The sequence below is a fragment of the Atractosteus spatula genome, chromosome 7 (assembly GCF_055471065.1).
Source record: "Atractosteus spatula isolate fAtrSpa1 chromosome 7, fAtrSpa1.hap1, whole genome shotgun sequence".
NCBI lineage: Eukaryota > Metazoa > Chordata > Actinopteri > Semionotiformes > Lepisosteidae > Atractosteus > Atractosteus spatula.
The window spans coordinates 2,651,470-2,674,034 of record NC_142712.1 but is presented as its reverse complement, the minus strand read 5'-3'; the positions used below and the strand labels follow the sequence as shown (position 1 = coordinate 2,674,034).

General features: G+C 36.6%; 3 protein-coding genes and 1 pseudogene across 4 annotated transcripts; all 4 read right to left on the bottom strand.

Annotated features, from left to right (window-relative positions):
- Positions 1-751: 751 nt before the first annotated feature.
- On the bottom strand, positions 752-2,676 carry LOC148830144 (olfactory receptor 51L1-like; annotated as a pseudogene). Its single transcript, XR_016091346.1, has 2 exons — positions 2,562-2,676; positions 752-1,737 (listed from the first exon to the last, which is right to left on the bottom strand). The product of XR_016091346.1 is annotated as an olfactory receptor 51L1-like (transcript).
- Positions 2,677-6,017: 3,341 nt separating this feature from the next.
- On the bottom strand, positions 6,018-7,007 carry LOC148830143 (olfactory receptor 52E8-like). Its single transcript, XM_088919868.1, has one exon. It carries the CDS (start codon positions 7,005-7,007, stop codon positions 6,018-6,020), a length of 990 nt encoding a protein of 329 aa, XP_088775994.1.
- A 5,539-nt stretch (positions 7,008-12,546) lies between these two features.
- Positions 12,547-13,503, bottom strand: LOC148830142 (olfactory receptor 4B13-like). Its single transcript, XM_088921721.1, has one exon. The coding sequence runs from the start codon at positions 13,501-13,503 to the stop codon at positions 12,547-12,549; it is 957 nt and encodes a 318-aa protein (XP_088777847.1).
- A 4,893-nt stretch (positions 13,504-18,396) lies between these two features.
- LOC148830141 (olfactory receptor 4B13-like) lies at positions 18,397-19,356 on the bottom strand. Its single transcript, XM_088922002.1, has one exon. It carries the CDS (start codon positions 19,351-19,353, stop codon positions 18,397-18,399), a length of 957 nt encoding a protein of 318 aa, XP_088778128.1. The 5' UTR covers positions 19,354-19,356.
- Positions 19,357-22,565: the final 3,209 nt, after the last annotated feature.

Here is a 22,565-nt window from a genome sequence, read left to right as displayed (position 1 = left end):
TTAACTTCCTTTTATCATTAGTGTTTTAGTAGTAACAGATAGCATACCCCATCTTATTAATGTAATTGACAGATCATACAGTAAAGCTTCTGTTTGTCTTATCCAGTAAATGATCTAGCTTAGACCACAGACTGAACCTCATCAGCCAGACATTTAAGCTGGATCATGTGGCAGTGTGACAGGGATTCTTCAAGTGGCAATGCTCAATTGGCACAGTCCTTCCAGAGCACTTTCAATAAGAAGCAGTGGAAGACATCAATTTAAAATTTTGCATTTCACACAATATTTTTATTTTATATAAATGTTTTGTATTTTACTCATTTTAATGTGGGACAGTGATCTCTGCTTGTGTGAGATAGGTATTAAAATATATAAAATATTGGTTTGCAATAATACATTTATGTACATTATATTAAAGTTTTTATTTCCACATTTTCAAAAACACCCCCTGGATTTCTTTTTATATATGATAAAAATATACAGTAAGGTGACATACAGTAGTGTCAGCTTCAAAGGAACATTTATATATTGTAGAACTAGAACACATTACTAGTAAAAATGTCCAAGATTAATCCTCTGTGAAGGCAACATATTTTAATAATATGTTATTATTTAAATATATAATATTTTAATTTGACTGATCTAAAATTTGTTTAGATCAGTCGGATTGAAGTGTACTCCTGACAGTACCTGGGTATAAGAGCCAGGACATAAATTTGCGGAGATGCACAAAAAGATTTTTGTCTTGCACTTACACTTCAACACAATTTGGTTTTGTACTAAAGAATGTTCTTATGATCCTTTTCCTGATTTCCTGCATTTTAATACCATAGATGATGGGATTTAAAAGAGGAGGCAACAAAATAAAATCTACTGACATGATAATTCGTGAAATAGGAGATGTATTACTTAAGTCAAAACGATGTTGGACAACTTCAAAAAAAGTGGCAATGTTGTAGTTCACAAAAGTCAGTAAATGAGGGGTGCAGATTGCTAAAGCTTTAGATCGAGCTTCCTTTGAAGTTTTCAGGCACACTGCCAGGATCCTGATGTAAGAGTATAAAACGACAAGTATTGGTGCAATCATGACAACTGCTATAAAACATAGGCCAAAGACATTATTAACAGAAGCATCTACTGTACACATGAAAGTCTGACAACCGACCAGTTGTCACAAAACACCTTAGTAATGATAAATCCACATAATGGCAATCGAATGGTTAAAGATATGTGTATACAAAAAAAACAGATAGGATACATATACGCAAAAGCCAAAAACTGAACCATCTTTGATGGGGTCATAATACTGTTATATATCAATGGGTGACATATGGATAAATATCTGTCATATGCCATCAGAGCCAAAATTGAATATTCAAAGCATCCATATGTGTGAAGGCAAAATATTTGAATGAAACAGCCAGTTCTGGATATACTGTAGCTGGTGTGTCTGACAGGAGATTTGCCATACAGCTAGGATAAAATGCACAGCTACCATATAGTCCATTCAGAGCCAAGAAACAAATAAAAATGTACATGGGTTCATGGAGTTTGTGGTCACTTGCAATGACTGTTATGATGACTAAATTTGCAAATAGTATGAAAAGAAAGCCTAACAAAGTAGATGTAAAATACAAATATCTCATATTGCTATTGTCGCCATATGCAGTAAGAAGGAACATTGTCATGTTGGTTGAGTTTTGCATCTTAATTTTCTTCTACGTGTTTTGAAAGCACCTAGAAAAAAATACATACAGTATGTATTAAATAAATCTGACCGTACCATATTTTACTTTTTCATTTGAGCTACATCTCTTGCAGTGAGGTGCAGTAAGCCATGTTCTTTGACTGTGTTGTGAGTTGTGTTTTAACATCTTATTAAATTGCACCTCTAATTTTTAACTAAATTTTGTACAGTGCTGAAAAGAAACAAGCTAATTTCACTTTAATGTGCTTGTAAAGGACTTTATTTGGTTTTGACGATAAAACTATGAAAACCCTTTTTGACTCCTTCCATGGAGTTAAATTCATGCCTTTAATCTGTCGTGCTGTACTTTGCTCATTTCATCCTCCCCATTCCTGTTATCCAAATACCAAACAGAAAAATCAACATCTGAATGTTAATTATTACACCTGTGTGACATACTCTCTGTTCTGTCTTCTCTCTTGAGTTTTTAAACTAGTACAGTACACATTCTTTTTAAAGCTTACTTTTATCAAGCTTGCTTACTTGCTTACTTTTATCATAAAATCTGCTTTTGTGGTATGGGACATGCATCACTAAGTTAAATTAATTGTATTATTGTGGATTGCAGTATTTTGTATTTTGCTAAATTAAATCAATAATATCTGTCATATTAATTCCAAGATCTTAGAATATAAATTTATGAAATTCTGCACTAAATACAAATTTTATTATATATAAAAGCTGTATTACAGAAAAATATTCTGTAATATATAAGAATACGTTTAGCTGTAGCAGATTTTACTGAATAGTCTAAAAATTTAACACACACATAATGTCAGTTTTCAATAAGACTGGATTTGCAATTGTCACATACCTTCCAAAATCTTCGTTTGTTCTGCTATGACCATAACTAAACCCTTTTTTTCTCTGCTTTATATTGTTTCCCCCCTGTTTGGGGAATATTACATCATGTGCTGCTCTCAAACGTCCTGCAGGAAATCAAAATAATTGGTGTTTAATCATAGATCATTATCCCCAGGTTGTTAATTCAAACAAGAAAAAATAGGCAAAAGTAAACTGGACACAGGTGATGCCACAGGAATCATTCATGAGCTTTTGTGAGTTGAATAACAGGCAAGGTTATTTACACTTCTCTATTTACTCATTCAAAGTCACTTTTTCACTATGTGACTCTCAACAGGACAGTACTATAACACCCCTGCAGATGGACTGAAGGTTAAGATACAGTGTTACATGTCAGTGAAGCCCAACAATATGGGAGCCTGAACAGAAGTCATCTGAATGCATGCTGAGCTATATCGCCCAGCTGTCACACATTTTAGCCTGGAGTCATATTACTTGTAAACTGTAATTGTGATTCCAAAGGCAGCAGTGCACAATTGGCAGGGATAGGGACTGGATTAGTCAGACAAGTCACTTGATGGAAGGGTACATTATTACCATAAGAGTGGCTCCATGAAAATAAATACAATCATTAACTCTTGTTTAATTCCCATGCACTTATCATGTGCTGAGCACCTATACTATACTATAACTATCTAGTAAGACCTTGCTACATCACCCAGCCCCACTCTCTTTTTCTCACAAGGCTAAGTTGGTATTGGACAATAAACACACAGAAGAGTGGGAATGACATAGTTTCACTAGCCTTAAAAAGAAATGGTCACACCAGTCAGCACAAAGAAAACCACTGGCCCTCACAGTGAAGGTGGAGGGTCCTGACTAACAGAGGCCAGGTAGGTTAGGGTGGGAACCCAAGACCACAGACCAGGGACAGCCACACACGTACACGTGCATAACACATACTGTACAGTACATAAACTCCTGTCCTTCCCCCCAAGTCCCAAGAGTTAACAATGTCCTTGATAGTTCCCATCTATCCCAGCAAGCTCACCTGGGGCTGACATTGTCACGTTCATAAACCCCTCCTCTTAAGGACGCTCCAGCCCTTCCTTGTTTTTTGCTCATCTCCCGAACCTGCTCCCTGTTCCAGCCCCCTTTTCAGTTCACCTAAAAAGCCAGACGCTCACTCTGTTCCGGTCTCTGCATTGGTTTCCGTACCAGGTGAGTCCGGGACCTGGAAGCGCCTGGTCCCGTGCCGGTCCCGACCCAGTTCCTGTTTTTAATCCCGTTTTTCTTGGTTGGACCACCCGGCTTTGGACTTTTGCCTCGTCTCAGATTTCCCCTTGGACTCACTTCTGGACTGTTTGCCTCGGCCACACCTCCCCCGAACACCAGCGCACCACGGACACACCCCCTGTTTTCATTCCTGACTCCCGCATGCTTTATTCCCCGTGTTTTCCTCACTCTACCCTGGATTGTGCTAAAAGAATGCTTTCGTTACAGACATCACCCCATCGCTGCCTGTGCCACCAGGCCTGCCTGGAATAATTGTGACAAATATTTAGGATCCTTATTAAGGAATAAAAAATCAGGGCCTATAAGGGAAACATACTGTAAATGAACAATCTCTCCGATGTTATCAAAACCTTTAAAGGCTTCTTTACATTTCCATTACTATATAAATACCAGCAGAGACTGATTTGGAAAGCAGATGTTAATCTGTCAGTCAGACCGACAGCTCCTTGTAGCAGGGGGTTATATAAATACTTTACTACAGTATTATTTTACTGTTAGTAACACTTTACTATTAGTGACAATTTAATGGAGCAACTTGGGTAAGAAACTTTGCTCAAGGGTATAACTGCAGTGTCCCACCTGGGCTTCAATATCACAAACCTATAGTCAAGAGGCTAGAACCAGCAACAGCCTTAGAAGTAAAGATAGGATTTTGATTTTGGAGTTTCAGACAATTTAATTTGATGTCTGTCCAACTACCATCCAATCACAAGCACCACTACCACTCTGTGTGCTTATGTTTTGTTTAACTCCAAAACTTGCCTTATTTATATTTATTTACTGTACAAGCTTTATAAAAATTACAAGCATACTATTAACTCTATACAGTTCTTTGTTTTTCAGTGCTAGAAACTGCAGTGCACAACATAAAAGAATGCACCAAAGGCATCCATAGTCCTTTTATCTTCTTTGGAAACAATTATACAATATGTATTTCATCAGACATTTAAAAAATGAAGCCCACCTTACTTTGTAAAAAATGTTTTTTTAATGTAATTGTGACCATTGCTTGCAAAAATGATCATTTGTAAATTTCTGCTTCACATTTGGGAAAAGCAAGTACAGTGAAATCCCTTGGTAGTTTATCTGGAAGGCAAGGTGGGAAAAATATCCTTTTGACTCTCCTTAAGAAACCTTTTTAATGATGGCTTTAAATTCATGTCCTATTAAGAAAATATATCATACATATAAGGTGTCTTCTTTCAACCTGTGTTTCCTCCAGAACATGGTGAAACACAAGGCTTTAATGTTATAAAAACTTTGTGCAAATGCCTTCAAGCTAAATAATCACTTGTGTTTATTGGCAGGATTTTTTTTCATTGTACAGAAGCAAAGGCTTCACACTATTAAACAGTGCTGTCATAATGCCACTGAGAAACTACAAGTTGGTTTAATACATTTCATAACCTTGCAAAACTGTAACATGTAGATGTAGAAAATAATTTATATTTATATCACTTTAGCACAGGAATTTGAGGATGTAAGTTTTTATTTATTATTCACAAAACTAGAAATTTGGCTGTGAAAGAACCCAACCAAAGCTGTTTCTTTAAATCTCTTTTGTAATGCTTACAGCACACCATAAAATCCAGGTGTGGGGTATCACATTGCTGTGTAACACTGTGCCAAACCTGGTATAATATTTAATATTTTAATAATAGTGTGTATGTATTTCTTTGCTTAAAAAAGCTATTTTTGTTTTTTTAAAGTTAAACATTAAGCACAAGTACACAAGGGGACAGAAGGTTGAATTACAATTAAGAGAAAGAATGGTAAAATAATGGTAAAATTAAAATAACAGTACAGTAAGGATAGACAGTGCGTCAGAAGCTATACAAAAACAAATTAAGAAGTAAATAGGTGCATTAGAGCAGTAAGGCTATGCAAAGTTTAATAACATCTATAACAGGAGTTCAAACTCTGCATTTGCTAACAAAGTAATCTCATTCCCTTAACCACTTTACCACAGTCTCTGTCTGTCTGTGACTAGGAGGGGAGTGTGAAATATTGCAGTCATAAACAGTGTTCAGGAACTTTGACTTCTGATAGACAGACTTGTTTGAAAAATCTTCCATCCAAATGTAACAGCAGTTTCATGGTAAAGGGTGCCCCAGCTCACCTGATCTGTGAAATGTCCAAGTGCCCCCCACCCTAACATAGCCAAACATTCTCATTTCATATGCGAAAGCCATGTTATTTTCTGCTTGTTTTCTCTAGGTGCTTCAAAGGAACTCGGTTTCCTTCCAACAAACATTCTCATGGTCCTTTTCTTTATCTCCTGCATTTTAACTCCGTAGATGATGGGATTTAAAAGAGGGGGGAGCAACAGAAAATCTATTGACATAATAATTCTCAGGACATGGGGCATACTGCTTAGATCGAAACGGTAGTGCACAACTTCGAAAAAAGTGGCGACACTGTAGTTCATGAAAGTCAGTAAATGAGGGGTGCAAGTTTCTAGAGCTTTAGATCGAGCTTCCTTTGAAGCTTTCAGGCACACTGTCAGGATCCTGATGTAGGAGTAGAAAATCACTAGAAATGGGGGAACCATGAGAATAGTTGTAACAAACAGACCAAAAACACTATTAACAGACACATCAATGCATGAAAGCCTGACAACAGACCAGTTGTTACAGTATAGTTTATCTATTATAAAGCCACATAAAGGTAACCGGATAGTTAAATAAATATGTACAGACAAAATACAAATGGGGTACATATACACAAATACTAACAGCTTTGTCACTTTTGATGGTGTCATGATGCTGTTATACCTTAATGGATGACATATGGACAGATATCGGTCATACGCCATCAGAGCCAATATTGAATATTCAAATGATCCATATGTATGAATGCAAAACACCTGAATCAAGCAGCCAGTTCTAGATATAGATGGCATTTTTGACAAGATGTTAACCATACATACAGGATAGAATGCAGCGCTACCATATAGTCCATTAAAAGCAAGGTTACAAATGAATATATACATTGGCTCATGAAGGCTTCTTTGTGTAGTAATTACGGTTATAAGAACTATGTTCACAAAGACAATCAAGAGAAAAACTAACAGAGTGGACATAAAGTACAAATACTTGATATTGCCGGTTATCTCATAATCAGTAAAATGCAATGTTGTCACAGGAGTTATGTTCTGCATTGTTATTGTCCCTTGATTTTTCTGAAGGCACCTAGAAATAAATAAAGTTTTAAAGATTTTTTTTCCCCATAATACATATTGGAATTTCTTATTAGAAATATTTTTAACTGCCAGCATAAAATATCTTTTATAATTTAAGATGTCTTTTAATGATTTATGAGGTTAAATATCTTATTTAAGTCCTCTAGATCCTTGATCAAAATATTTACAGCGTCTTTAAGAAATGTAAATGCACACACTAAATAAGCTTAATAATTTATTTTTAATCTGTATGTTTTTCTTTGTTCATTAATAAATAGTCTTCTTTCTACCTTGCATATTTTACAAATACTTTGTGAATGTACACATCACTTATTCACAAATAAGGAACCAGAGAAGGTTGGAAATATGCAGTATGTAACATTTGTCTGTGAATCAATTAATTTTACAGTATGTTCATTCTGTAGTTCAAGCCCTTGTGTGTTTTTTTGTAGATGATCTATCTGGGGCTGAACTGTTATCCACATACTGTGTGTATTAAAACATTTAAAAAAGAGTGGCCTTTTAAAAAAAAGCAGAATGTGTAGAATCTGAATTGATGTACTGTACTAATTTACTGGATGGAAATCCTTAGGGTCCAGCTCAGTAACGTTCCAGCTGTACAGTATGTACAGTATACAGACCTCTGCATCTGATCATTTGTGGCTTTATTTTCAGTAGTATTGATCAATCAATATTATCTCTTATCACTGCTGCTTTGTGCACATACCTTAAATTCTTGTCATGAACAGTGGTTCTGGATGGGTCTTCACTACAGGAAACACCACCTTCCCCTAGCCTGGGGAATACTGGAGTGTCTTCTGTTTGTAATGATTCCCAAATGGGAGGATGTTAATTGGACTGTGTTCTGGCTCAGATTCAGACTTCATTAAAAAAAGGGACATAAAAAAACAAAAAAGACTGAACATCTTTCAAAAGGGAATTAATGAAATATTTTTTAAAAATAAGGACTGAATATAATCAAATACATCTGATCACACAGCCATACTTTTAAAACAAACAAGATGTCAGCTAGACTTCATTCCATAAAAATAATTTCAGGACTGAATGAAACAGCTTGATTTAATTTCAGTTTTACAATGCATAGACTTTAAAACAAAAAAGTTCAACAGCTCAGCTTCAGATGACCTAGCTTGTACTTCTATTACTACAACAGCCATTAATAGTAGTATTACTGATACTGTATCACCACAGGCAATTAAGATGTGAGGTCTCAATGCTTGTGAAAATGTATGGTGGCAAATATTCTGAACATCAGAACAATTTACCACTATGAATGTATATGTTTTTAGCAAAAACAAAGTGTGCAGATTTCAAATATGGATGAACTGTGTTTGGTGTTATTTTAATCATTCAGTTATTACTGACTTACCGTGATACTCTTGAGTGACACTGACTGTGAACTGATTGGACACAGGTGCTGAAGTGATTTAACCGTTTGAACGTCAAGCCTGATGAGCATGAAGAACCAAAAGAAAAAAGAAAAAAAGAAATTACCCCCAACTATCAAGAAAACAGAGCCTACCTAACAGCAGCATTTAGGAGGATGGACTGAGACAGCAGAATATCAGATACAATGTCACGGCATAAACCGTATAAACTCCAGGTGACAACAACCCATGCATCAACAATTCATTCGTGAGAAAGCAACAGTAGAGCCGTCAATTGCACATCGGGCTGCTAGACAGAGGCCCAGTGCTTACCAACACCAATAAGATAAGATCACTTTATTGGCCATATACAATTTCTTGCATTAGGAATTTGTCTTTTCACATACCCCAGCTTGCTCTCCATGAGCCACACAGACAGGGAGAGAAGCTTGGGGTCAGAGCGCAGGGTCAGCCATTTATACGGCACCCCTGGAGCAGCTGGGGTTAAGGGCCTTGCTCAGGGGCCCAACGGAGTAGGATTCCTCTACCAGCCGCGGGATTTGAGCCAGCAACCTTCAGCCACAGGCACAGATCCTTAGCCACAGAGCCCCCACTCCGCCCTTTTGTTTTTTCATTAGATAAGAATGGATCAATGTTCCTTGATGCACCAGAATGTGGTTGTGGGAGAAGCACCTCAACTACAGACACTGGCAGGGTTGTGCAGACCATCCTGGTGGACACCAGGGATAGTGACACAGACCTGTAGAATGACACACTACCTATTGATAGGGATATTCAAGTGTGACCGTCTGAGCAGGAGTTCCTACTGTATATAACTCCTCGTGTAGTGATTAATGATTATCCCACTACACAGTGCAAGTCTAATCAAGTGCTGGGACCTTAATACAGTAGGTGCCTTTTCACTGGGATCTCCACTTGTGACAATATTCGGGCAAGACAAAGTGGGCCTTCATGTTTCTCATGTAACATCAACCATACTGAGATTATAATTTCTGATTTTTATACAGCTCCTTCCTGGACACTCCACTCAACACACTTTACAGCTAAGCTGGATGATGCGATGGCAGCCAAAGTGTTCCAGTATGCTCACCACACATCAGCTATCAGTGGGGAGGAGAGTGATGAATCCAGTTCATAGATGGGTATTTTTAGGAGGCCAATGGGAAATTTGGCCAGGACACGGGGGTAACACTCCTGCAATTTTCAAAAAACACCCTGGGATTTTTAATAACCACAGAGAGTCTGGACCTTGGTTTTAAGTCATATCCTAAGGATGTCAGCTTTTTACAGTGTCGTATCCCCATCACGCAGGATGAAAGCACTCTACTGGCCCCACTAACACTTCTTCCAGCAGCAACCTTAGTTTTTCCTAGGAGGTCTCGCATCCAGGTACTGGCCAGGCTCACACCTGCTTGGCTACGGTGGATGTGACCCTGGCCAGTACCTGACCTGAGCCCTGATAATCATCTGTGGGAAGAGCCTGGACATCCAGGGCTCTGAGATCAGTAAGCAGGCAAATACTTATACAAGCTTTCTGACAGGAATGAGACAGAATCCCATAAGATGACATCTGTAATATCACACATCCTACTAACCTGTGACAATACTGTTGATTTAGCTTAAGAGTTAATTTAGCTTAATGAAGCTGCGCCTTTCATGTCTTGTGTGCTTAATGAAATATCAGTTCACATATGACAAAATAGATAACTTTGCAATATTTTTGCTGTTTGTATATGTATTTTAGCAGTTTTGTCATGATTTTTATACAGTTGTATTGTTCTTTATGTTTAGGATAGATTTTAGGTTGAATTACCCTTTTCAATTCATTTTCTCTGATGTGTGTTCAAGTCTCAAAAGGTCAAATATAATTTATATTTACTAATAAAGATTAAGGAAAATAAATAATATTACAGATAATATAATAAGCATAGAATTAGCACTTACAAGTTCTTACAGAAATGAACCTGGAAGACTGGAGAGCAGATGAAGTTTCCTTTAAGATGCTCCAGTCCAGGTGAAGTATCAATGTCCTTCTGTGCTTGTTTAGATATCTGCCTCTCTCTGCAGTCTTTTATGTTCTGAATTTTCTCCCAGCATGGTTTCTGGGGATTGGTATACTAAATTCAAAGAGGTCATGTGTCACATGATTCACATTCACCAATCAGAACATTATTGGGTGCTGTAAGTTTTAATGAATATCTATCTGCTTTTTATCAAAGGTAACTCATGCAACTCCTTGAGGGTACTGGGTTCTGGCTGGTTCAGACAATAAAATCCCATTTTGATAATATTTTTGTATCCTTGCCTCATATGTAAATAGACTGAGTAGTGTATATAGGGGAATATACTGTATGACAGCTTATACTCATAATATTTAAGAGAAAACTTTAGTTAAATCTGTGGTAGAAAACTGTAATTTCCCCAGGATGTACCAATTAGGAGCAAAGGGAGAAGTGAGGACATACAGTACTGTAGTGTGAGCAAGCCAGGTTATGCAGCAAGCTTGCAGGTGCCAGCAAGACACAGGGGGCACTGTGGTGGAGGACAACAGGGACAGTGTAGTATTCCTACACTACTCCAGTTACTTCAGCTACCACTTTTTTTCCGTGTTAAAATACTCACCATGCATTCCAGATGTCGTACATTACTGAGACCCATTCATTTTTCATGGTTTATTCATCTTAACAAAGGTTATCAAGGTGCAAATCTGCACCACACAACTTTCTCAAAGACAACTTTACAGCTTCTGATGATATGGAGCAGTTTAATGTGGAACCTTATTTTTCAGCAACTGATGGCTGATTAGTTTACAATTTCTTTTTGTCAGTTGTCATATCCTCAGAACTCTGGTAGATATTACATAAGAATACAGACACAGAAAAACAGTGGATTATTCCTTTGGCAGTAATAGTAATGAAAAAAGGTTTTTTGTTTTCATTTTTTGATATGACAGCTATCAGTGCCATTTTACTCAGTGTAACAACTTCTGATTCACTTGTGAATCAAATGGGATGATAAATGTTTGAGTTATTTTTTCTCACAATTGAAAATACTTCCTTTCATATTTACCCCACTTAACACATGACATCCTAACAGGCTGTCCTGCAATGCCATGGCATTCATATAATTAACCCAAATTAGAGTTTTAGTAACTAGAGCAGCAGATGCAATTTGATGAGCTCCTGATTGTCACCAGTGAACAGCAGTCCCATTGCTCTCTGTGATTATTATACATTTCACACAATTGGCCGATTCACCCTGCTGACTGTGAATGTGAACTCATGTCAAATTTGCATTATGACTTAAGTGCTCAGAATTATCAATGCATCAGGTGATATCCATCTTTGTTTTTATTGTATGTGTTTGGTCCACATACAAATATATGTAAAAGTTTGATGTCTGTACAAGTAATCAAAATGAAATAATAAACAAAATAAATTGTTTAACTTTTCAAAATGACCCAGGTTGTTGTGAAACTATGGGCATGGCAGCACTGCACTGCTTTCAGTTATTCAAAAACCTTTATTTTTTTTTCCAGATTTAACTTTCTTACAAAGCATGGGTCTGTGTTATTTAATATATCTAATGGATTTATAAGACAACTATTCTCTATACAAGTGAAAAATCCATTATACTGTCCAAACCTTTTTTAAACAATAGGCAGAATATTCTATTTTATCAGCAGGAGTGGAGTTTCACTGGGAGTTTCTCAGTTTTTTATCAGGGAACAAGAAATAAATTTAGTTTTTCATTGCTTAGGAGAGGGACATAGAAGATAAAACCGATAAGAGCTGTCTTCCCTAAATTAGAGGACAAATAAGAGGTCAAAGGGCAAAGGACAAAAATAATTCAATTTTTCATCTCAGAGTGCTAATATAGTAAGTGTAGTTCAACTTTTTAAATCTCTTACCTACTGACAAATAAGCAGATCAGGAAATCATTTGTATGGCCCATTACCACACACACTACTACGTACCACTTGAGAGAACACAGTGGGGGCAAATGTAGAAAAGCAGTTTACATGCATTTGCATTTTTCACTGATTATCAATGTTCAACCTTTCAAAAGGTTCAGTGTGTGGTTATAAAACGTATTTATTTATTTAGCCCTCATTCAGTTGTGTCTTTAAGGCATGGAGCTATTATGCATGGGACTAAAACCTTTTTAACTGTTGTTCTTATTTTTGCAATTCTGATGCCGTAAATAACTGGATTGAGGAGAGGAGGAAATATTATAAAATATATTGATAATATTATTCTCACTATAAATGGGACATGTCTCATACTGAATCTATTTTGAACAATTTCAAAGAGACATCCAACTGAGTAGTTTACAAGACAAATGAGATGTGGAGCACAGGTATTCACAGCTTTAACCTTGGATTCCCTAGAAGATTTCACACAAATACTAAGTATTTTTGTGTATGAATATAAAATTAAGGTCAACAGGATACCTGTGTACAGAAATGTACTGATAAGCCCATAAATGTTATTAACAGTGTTATCTATACAAGAAAGCTTGACTAATGAATAGTTGTCACAATATACTTTCTCTATAATGTTGCCACACAATGGCAGGCACATAGTTAAGGTTAAAGTGATGGCAATTCCAATTATCGAATGCAGCCAAGTTGATACAATAAACGTGCACACTTTCTTAGGAGTCATGATGCTGTTGTATTGTAGTGGGTAACAGATGGAGACATACCTGTCATATGCCATCACAGCTAAAGTTGAAAACTCAGTACTTGCATAGGTGTGCAAGCAGAAAACTTGCACAAGACATGCAACCTTTGCAATTTCTTGTATGTCTGAAAAAATGTTGACTAAAAGTGAAGGGAAGAGAGCTGTGCTTCCATACAATTCATTTGCAGACAGAGCACACAAAAAGAAATACATGGGCTCATGCAGGGTCCTCTCCGCTGAGATCACTGCTATAAGAAGTGAGTTTGCAACAATGATGGCAGCATACACTACTAGAGTAATGGTGAAGTAGAAGTATCTAATCCGCCCAGTTTCTCCATATGCAGACAGTATGAATGAAGTGTTGTGAGATGAGTTCTCCATGGTCCTCAGCTCTGAATCAACTACATGAGAGGGAACAGAAAATATTATATTTATTCCATATATTTATAGCAATGGAACAATTTTCTGTAATCTGTGCATTGTTGGAAGTATGGACCAGTTACATAGCATTGCTTATAAAATACATCTATTAACTAACAGTTAATTATATGCATCTTGTATGAGGGATACACATAGTTTTGTTACAGTAAATTTCACAAACACAAAATGAAAGGAGAACGTGCTCATACACAGAGGTGTGCAAAAACAAACACTATGCAAAATAATGTATTGTTGAATGATTTTCACTGAAGCCTCCCATGAATATATAACAAGACCTAGAAATGGTTCAATCATAAAACAAATTTCATCCATTGAGCAACTCTAGAGCAACTGATCCATCACATATTGATTAATTCAGTAACTCTGAAGCTGTTGGTGAACTATAACATTGTTGCTGTAGCAGTTTAAAATTTCCATCACACTGTGCTGTTTCTATGAGGCAAAACAGATATTCACATCTTTCACTGTGCACATTGACAAAGTTGTAAAGATGATGCAACAATTGTACAAAAAACCTTTTGTCCCTGAAAGCTTTTCATCTCCAGCCTTTATATTTGTACATCAGTGTTTATAAAATATTTTTATGTTTTCTAGGACCTTTGGAAGTACAAAGTATTAAAGAAGCTTTAATATAGAATAAATGTTAAAATGCATATGCCCAGCGCTACCAGGTCATTCAATGTATCTTTAATCTACATTGACTACACTGATTGTCATTGTACACCCTTCTCCACTTACAGACTTTCTGGTTAAATTTTTAAAAAGTACATTGAGAGAGAAGCAGACAGAGGTAGAGAGCTAAGGGGGTTGACAGAGAAGAAAATACATTTTTGTATTACCTGTGAGCTTGTTTCAGATGGTTTTGAGTCCAGAATACGCTTTGAAAAATATTTGCATGTGTTGTTCTTATATACAGTACATCACTTCAGCAAAACATCCAAATACCACCTGTAACTGGATCAGATCATGAAAATGCCCAGGGAAAAGTATTGCCAGGTGATATAATTCTGACCACCAAACAAAACATCACTGATGTAGAATTGTTATACTGTACCAAGAGCTGCAAAGGGTGTTCCATGAGGAAATCATTTTTTATAATAGGGAAAAAAACAATATTATTGTAATTACCAAGCACATACAAAGTTTGTATAACGTAAACATACACAAAGTTTGTATATACAGTATATATAACATAACAGTTATAAGTTTGAGTAGGGACCTGAATCAGTGTGTTCTAGCTGCAAAGGAACAAGTGAAGAGTAATCCAACACTGAAAGAAAAGACACAATGTTTCAGCTTTTAAAAAATAATCTAAAGATCACTTGCTACTGTATGTTAACCTAAACCCACAAATTTGTAACTCCTCCAAAATCCTGCCTTTTCTGTACTTCTTATGCTTAGTTTAGAACTTTATTTTTCCTCAGCTTGAGGTACTATATTGTATGTTGTTCATTTTTTCACACTTGGGAGAAATATTAATTTATCTGCTCTAACATTATACATTTATTGTTTTCTAGACTTATTTTTTTTCTTCTCTGTCTCTGACTATCTAATATCCTTTTTTAAAAATATGTGTTTGTATTTCATTACAATGTGTAATTTTAGTGTAGTGACTAGCATTGCTGCCTCACAGCTCTGTGGCTCTGCATTCAATTCCTAGAGTATGATCTATGTGAAGCTTGTATGTTCTCCCTGTGTTCACTTGGGGTTCTCCCACTGTCCAAATAAATACTGGCCGGTTCATTGCCTGCTGGACAAACTGGCCCTGGTGTGAGTGTGTGCATGCTTGTGTTTGCGTCGTGTGGGCCCTGAAATGGACATGTGCCCCATCCAGGAAATATCCTGCCTTGTTCCCGTTGCTTTCCAGAATAGGATCTGGCTCCCATGTGAACCTATATTGGAAAAAGTGGTAAAAAAAAAATGGGTGGATCTATTTCATTATATTGTACTTTCTCACTCAAAAAGGGCTTGTAAGCTGAGGATATCCTGTTACGTTCCACATCCCTCCTCTAGAGGGTGCTACAACCCGTTTCTGTTATGATTAGGTTCTGTTATTTCCCGATGTGTTTCATTTGTACAGTATTTTGGTTTAAAAGCCTAGCGTCTCTGCAGTTCCTGGCTCAGCACTGGGAGATGGACGCCCGGAAGCCCGCCTACCAGCGGGTCCAAAAGAGACCTGACGGCATCAGCTTCACCCCGGCGTCCTGACCTTCTGAGTCCGGGGCTCGGAATGCCTGGTCCCATTATTGTTTTAGTTCTCTGTGTCTCGGTTCCTCTTCCCAGGGATTTTAAGTGTCTTCGTCTTGGATAGATCTCCCAGCCTTTGGATTACGGACTGTGCCCTGATTACCCTTTTTGGACCCATGTGGACTTGGTCGCCTCCCCCCTGTCTGTCAACCCATCCTAACTTTGCTGTATCGTCTCCTGATGTCCTTCTCCAGATTCTGCCAGATTATACCATCTGCATAGGGTCTTTAACAATGGACTTCATGGGAGTCTCTCCTGGCTCCCATGACATATCCGTTAACATTCCCATACTATCCCAGAGTTTTGTGGTTCCATTTTAATAATATCTATCACAATCTGAATGCCACAGTCCAGGAAATATCTGGATTCATTTTCTTGCCATGCTTATCTTGTTTGCAATGTTACTGAAGACCCAATTTTTTTTATCATGGTTTATACATCTTGGCAAAGGTTATTAAAATGTAATTCTTCACACAATAGTGCTGAAATCCATCTTTGTTGATTCTGTTAATATAAAATTGTGGAGTGGAATTCAGTTCAGCAGCTGCTGAGGTTTGATTAGGTGTCAACGTTCAGCTTTCAGTCATACTGTAATATCACCAGAAACTGGGTATCTAAGAAATCTGAATAATGATAAAAACAAAGGGATGCAAGCTGTTTTTACACCAGTGAAAATTTTATTGATAGACATTAGTGTAATTTTACATGTAACATCACCTCTGCACAATATTAATATTATTATCTTTCCTGTACATTGTCATCAGTGTCAAGAAGTGCAGACTGAAGTCCTTGACAAAAATGAGGCTGGTTACAAGAGTTTGTGTTATTAAAAAGATGAAAACAATTTAACAATGAAAATGTTCTTGAAGAAAATGCAAAAAAAAAAAGAAAAATTAAAAAAGTATCATAGTTTCTCACCTCCATAAACATTAATAAAATGTTTTTCTGAATTTATTTTCCTTGCAAATATTTGTAAATTCACATATTTTTTTAATATATAATATTTTTTTAATGTTGTTCTTATTTTTGTTGTTCTTATTCCATAAATAATTGGATTGAGGAGAGGTGGAAATATCAAGAAGTACAGTGATAGTGCTACACGAACTTCACTGTATGAATCAATGTGACTCATATTAAGTCTACTTTGAATTACTTCAAGGAGACATCCCACTGAAAAGTTTACCAGGGATATTATATGGGTGATGCAGGTACTTAAAGCTTTAATTCGGGATTAAGCAGATCTTAATCCTTTTTGTATGAGAATAAAAAATGACGAGAAAAGGCAGACCTAAAGACAGAGACATGCCAAACATCCCATACAGTAAATGTGATTAACAGTAGTATCAGTGCAGGCAAGTTTGATAAGTGAATAGTTATCACAATAAACCTTCTCTGTGATCTTCACACACACTCTAGTACGTCATTTTAACAAAACGAAATGCAAAAAAAAAATAAAGGAGACCGTGCTGTATAATACTAAATAATTTATTTAGTTGAGAAAACAAAGATGGAATCCAGAAATATGGATCTGAGAAAGTTAATTATGATTATTATTAAGATGAAAAAATGTTGATTACTTCACACCTACAGTGCACAGGAATTAGTGAACTTTAATACTCCACTGTATCAGATAAACACAATATGCATATTGCACTGTATCTCAGTGAATCACACATTATCTGAAAAAATACAGTATATTTATGACAGTAATGTCAAAGTAATAGTGTGCAGTAACAAATTACCAAGGTCTTTTTGGCCATAGGAGGTTTCCCATTACAGAAACAAGAGACTGAGAGAATCCCACTCTCTGTTTTTATGGTTGTACCATGGATTCAGCACAGTGCTTGAGGTCTCTGTATTCTAAACTAAATACATTCACAATAATGTACTGTAGAACAATTGTTAAAAAGTCATAGGTCAATCATAAACTAATTTAAAAGTATTGGATCACCTGGTGGTGACTGAAATATAAAACAATATTAAATCTTGTAGTCACATCTTCAATCTCAGCATTTCTCTGCTGAAAGTAAAAAGCATACAGACATAAAGAAAAGCAGGGGCTGACAGAGGGTGGCAAGAGGTTAAATTGCATTTAACATTAGAAAAAAATAATGACTATCCACTGAAGCTAAGCAGGTGTGACATGGCCAGTATCTCCTGGGAAAGCCAAGGCTGTGGCTGCAAGAGGTGTTAGTAAGACCAGTAGGGGGCGCTCATCCTGTGGTGTGTGTGGGTCCTAATATCCCAGTATATGGATGGGGACACTTTTCTGTAAAAAAAAGGTGGCGAACTTCAGATTAAATGTAAAACCGATCTCCTGGCTCTCCGTGGTCCTAATAAATCCCAGGGCACTTCTTGGAAAGTATGGTAAAAGTATGGTGCTCTGAGTCTCCAGAACCCTAGCATTGTAAGAGGTACAATATAAGAGCAGTGGGTATGGAAAAGGCAGATAAGTAATCACTAACTTTATTTAAAACAGATATCAGCTGTGTACCAGAGAAGAAATAACGCTCAAGTTGCCTCATTTTTTCTCACCTTTGGAGAAAGGAATAAAAAAAACAGTATTTTGCTCAATTTATTTTACATTTAAATAGTTGTACTGTCTGACTGAAGAGCAAATGTTTTTATACATAAGAACTTTTTAAATGTTGTTCTTATTTTTGTTATTCTCACCCCATAAATAACAGGATTGAGGAAAGGTGGACATATTAAGAAGTACAGTGATAGTGCTACATGAACCTCATTGGGAATGTGACTCATATTAAATCTGTTTTTAATTATTTCGAAGAGACATCCAATTGAAAAGTTTACAAGAGATACTAAATGGGTGCTGCAGGTATTGAAAGCTTTAATCTGGGATTGTCTGGGTGAATTTAAGCAGATCTTAAGAATTTTTGCATAGGAATAGAAAATTAGGAGCAAAGGCAGACCTATAGAAAAAAAGGTACCAAACAGGCCATAAATATTATTAACAGTAGTGTCAGTACAGGCAAGCTTCACTATTGAATAGTTATCACAATAAACCTTCTCTATGATGTTACCACATAATGGTAGGCGCACAGTAAGGCTGATAGTGATAGCAAATCTAACCATAGAGAAGAGCCAGATAAATATAAGAAACACACATGCTTTGTCAAGGGTCATGATTCTGTTGTAGTGCAACGGGTAACAGATGGACACATACCTGTCATATGACATCACGGCTAAGTCTGAAAACTCGATAGGTCCATATGTGTTCAAGCAAAAAATCTGCATAATGCATTGAAATTTAGAAACTTCATGGAAATCTGACAAAATGTTGACTAAAAGTGAAGGGAAGAGAGCTGTGCTTCCATACAATTCATTTGCAGACAGAGCACACAAAAAGAAATACATGGGCTCATGCAGAGTCCTCTCCACTGAGATCACGGCTATAAGAAGTGAGTTGGCCACAATGATGGCAACATACAATACTAGTGTAATGGTGAAGTAGAAGTATCTAATATGTCCAATTTCTCCATATGCAGCCAGTATGAATGATGTGATGTTAGATGAGTTCTCCATGGTCTTCAGCTTTGAGTGTACTGCTGTCTGAGGAAGAGAAAAGTTTATTTTTTGCAATGGAGAAATTTCAAATAGCTTCATGCTGCGTACAGTAAGGGCAATCCTGATGCAGCTGGATGTTTATTCAGCTTCAGTCCTGTGCAACTCTTTCAGCTGTTATTCTGTAAATTTTCTTTCAGTTATTTCCATATTGCAAAATGCACCAATACACAGTAGCTTTGGATGCACTGTAACATTATTCCTGTATCAGATAAATGGTTTTATCACACAGTCTCAAATTATTTAGCATGCAGGTCACAAACTTGAAAAGAAGCTATAAGGAGTGATGATTCCTATCAGTACTAACTGTAAAATACATAGACTAGGATGGAGACTGAAGAAGGAAGGTATGAGAGTAGATAGAGAAGGAAAGAGCACCATTTACATTTACCTGTGAGCCTGTTGGATGTGAAGATTTTGTGTCCAGAATGCACTTTGGAAAATATTTCCATGTATAGATTTTATATACTGTACATACTGTCTGGACACCAAACACCAAAGTAATTGGTTTGGATCTTGTAAATGTCAAGAGAGACATGTTTCTAGGAGATAATAATGTTGACCACTAAACAAACAAAGACATACTGTAGATGAAGTAAATTGTTTTGCCCAAAGCAGCCATCCAGATATTCCGTTAGGAAATGACTGATCAGTCATTTCAGAAAAAAAACAAGACTGCTGCAATAATGAAATCACCAAGTTAACTGGCTTGTCTGCAAAGGTAGATTCTCCAAAGACCAATCATGTACCACATTATTGTATACTGAAGGCACTTTTAGAAAAAACAATGTTATATTGGACTGTCATATTAGGGGTCATTTAGTTATAGATTATTTATTTTTTAAATGAGGTATATAGTCAAAAATGTTTATGATCCACATCAAAGGGTATTGAAAGGAACTCCATGCACATTTTATCTAATCCGGTATTTGCCTCATCTGTGTCTTTTGAGTTAATGAGAGACAATCGCCCATGATCTTGAGGGTTATCCAATGAGTAAATGTTGTATATTTTATCTATTTATCATGGGAAACAGGATATAACATTTCATATTGGAAATAAAAATTCAAAATGAAATATTTTTAATAGATATACGTTATATTTAATTATATTTAAAAAAATTAAGAATATGTGTTTTCTTTATTAGATTGATTGGAAATGTGTTGATGATGCAATTTAGTTTTAATTTAAAAAACTAAACTAATTGAAAAAAAAATATCCATCTTCAGACCACGTGTCTTGATGGGACTGTCTGAAAAAAAGCAGCAGCTGGGGAACATTTTTCATTGTAAACCTGATTGAAAGGCCAAGCACCAAACAGGATTATTTGGATTCACCATGTTACAGTATACAGCAGCTATACTTTATTACACTGCAACTCCCAACTGTTAACCCACTGAAGCTAAGGAGGTGTGCTGGCCAGTAACTGGATGGGAGGAAGAGGTGTTAGTGGGACTAGTACTGTAGGTGTGTATACACCCAGCAGCCAGTGGGTTCTGCCCAAGTATTGTGATGGGACACTATACTGTAAAAAATGATGAGATGTAAATCCTGACTCTCTGTGGACTTTACATTTCCCAGGGAATTTTTGGAAAAGAGTAGGGTTGTTACCCTGATGTTCTGGCCAAATTTACCCCTGGCCTTATCGCTTATTGACTCCTGATAATCCCTATCTATGAACTGGCTTCATCCCACTGTTCTCCTCCCCACTGATAGCTGGTGTATGGGGAGCGTACTGGCGTACTTTGGCTGACATTTCATCATCAAGATGGGGCTACATTGGTAGTGGAGGGGAGTCCTAATTACCTGTAAAGTGCTTTGACTACAGTGTCCACAGAAGTGCTATATACTGTAAATGTAAGGATTTTTTTACATACTGTGATATACTGTATAAGATTATAAGAAATATGAGTGTGCTGTAGTTTATACATCTGGCTGAGTGAAAAAAAGTTAAAGCTTTGGTTTGACTCGGAATTGAACCTTGGACCTTCTAAATAGAAAGCAAATATTTAATCACATACTCTGCTGTGCTCAGTTCTGTGCAGTACTGCTAATACAATAATCAGGATTGATGTGCATTCTGAGTGGCTGCAGACTGTATGTACCTATATTGCTGTGTAGGAACAATGGACAGTATTGTTTCTCATTGCACAACCTATTTTTTTAACAGAATAAACCTCTTTCTGGCTTAGCTTTCTCTCCTTTGTTGTTTGAAGTAGCAAAATGGAAGCTTGTGTGACAGAGCAATCAATGTACTGTACATCATAGTTTTATTTGGATATGAAGAGTTTAATACTTGAAATACTGTAACATTCCCTTCTATTGCTCTTTTGACTAATCTTAATGATTTAGTGTCATTTCAGCATTTAAAAAGGTACTGCTAGCCCTTGTTCGGGCATAGCAGAGAAGAGGTCTGAACGGTATACAGTACAGACGAAGCAACATCTTCGATGTTGTGTTGTAATTAGGTGAATCATATGTTGTAGTTGATATGTCACATGGCTTATACTGATCTTAAATCAAAATGTCATTTGTAATTGCCATCCTACAATTTCTGTATTTAGAGAGTTTTGGATTATTTTTCCACTCGTCATTTTTCATTGAGAGGATAATATTGTTGAACGACAGTCTTTTTTTATATATTGTTAATTTCTCACTTGAAAATGAGGCAAGACATGTTAGATCTGTTTTCAAATATCTATTTTCAAATAATTTGAGAAAACAGCTGCAAATTCACAGAAATGTTTAAAAGTATGGGTACTACAGGAATTCAAAATGTTAACAATGGAAATCCTGTGAAACTTTAAGCAAATAATGCAATATTCATAGGAATGGTAAGAATAACATTTCCCCTAGGGGATAATGAAGCTTGAATTAAGTTGAGTTAAGCCAGCAACCATATCACTCTACAACTCACAACTGGCAGCCCATTGAAGCTAAGCAGGTGTGAGCCTGGTCAGTAACTGGATGGGAGACCTCCTGGGAAAAACTAAGGTTGCTGTTGGAAGAGGTGTTAGTGGGGCCAGCAGGGGGTGCTCAGCCTGCAGTCCATGTGGGTCATAATGCCCCAGTATAGTGACGGGGACACTATACTGTAAACAGGTGCCGTCCTTCGGATGAGACATAAAACTGAGGTCCTGACTCTCTGTTGTCATTAAAAATCTCAGGGCATT

Bases quoted from the DNA above. Each gene is read 5' to 3' on its own strand.
- LOC148830143 (XM_088919868.1), bottom strand. From the start codon at position 7,007: ATGCAGAACATAACTCCTGTGACAACATTGCATTTTACTGATTATGAG.
- LOC148830142 (XM_088921721.1), bottom strand. From the start codon at position 13,503: ATGGAGAACTCATCTCACAACACTTCATTCATACTGTCTGCATATGGA.
- LOC148830141 (XM_088922002.1), bottom strand. From the start codon at position 19,353: ATGGAGAACTCATCTAACATCACATCATTCATACTGGCTGCATATGGA.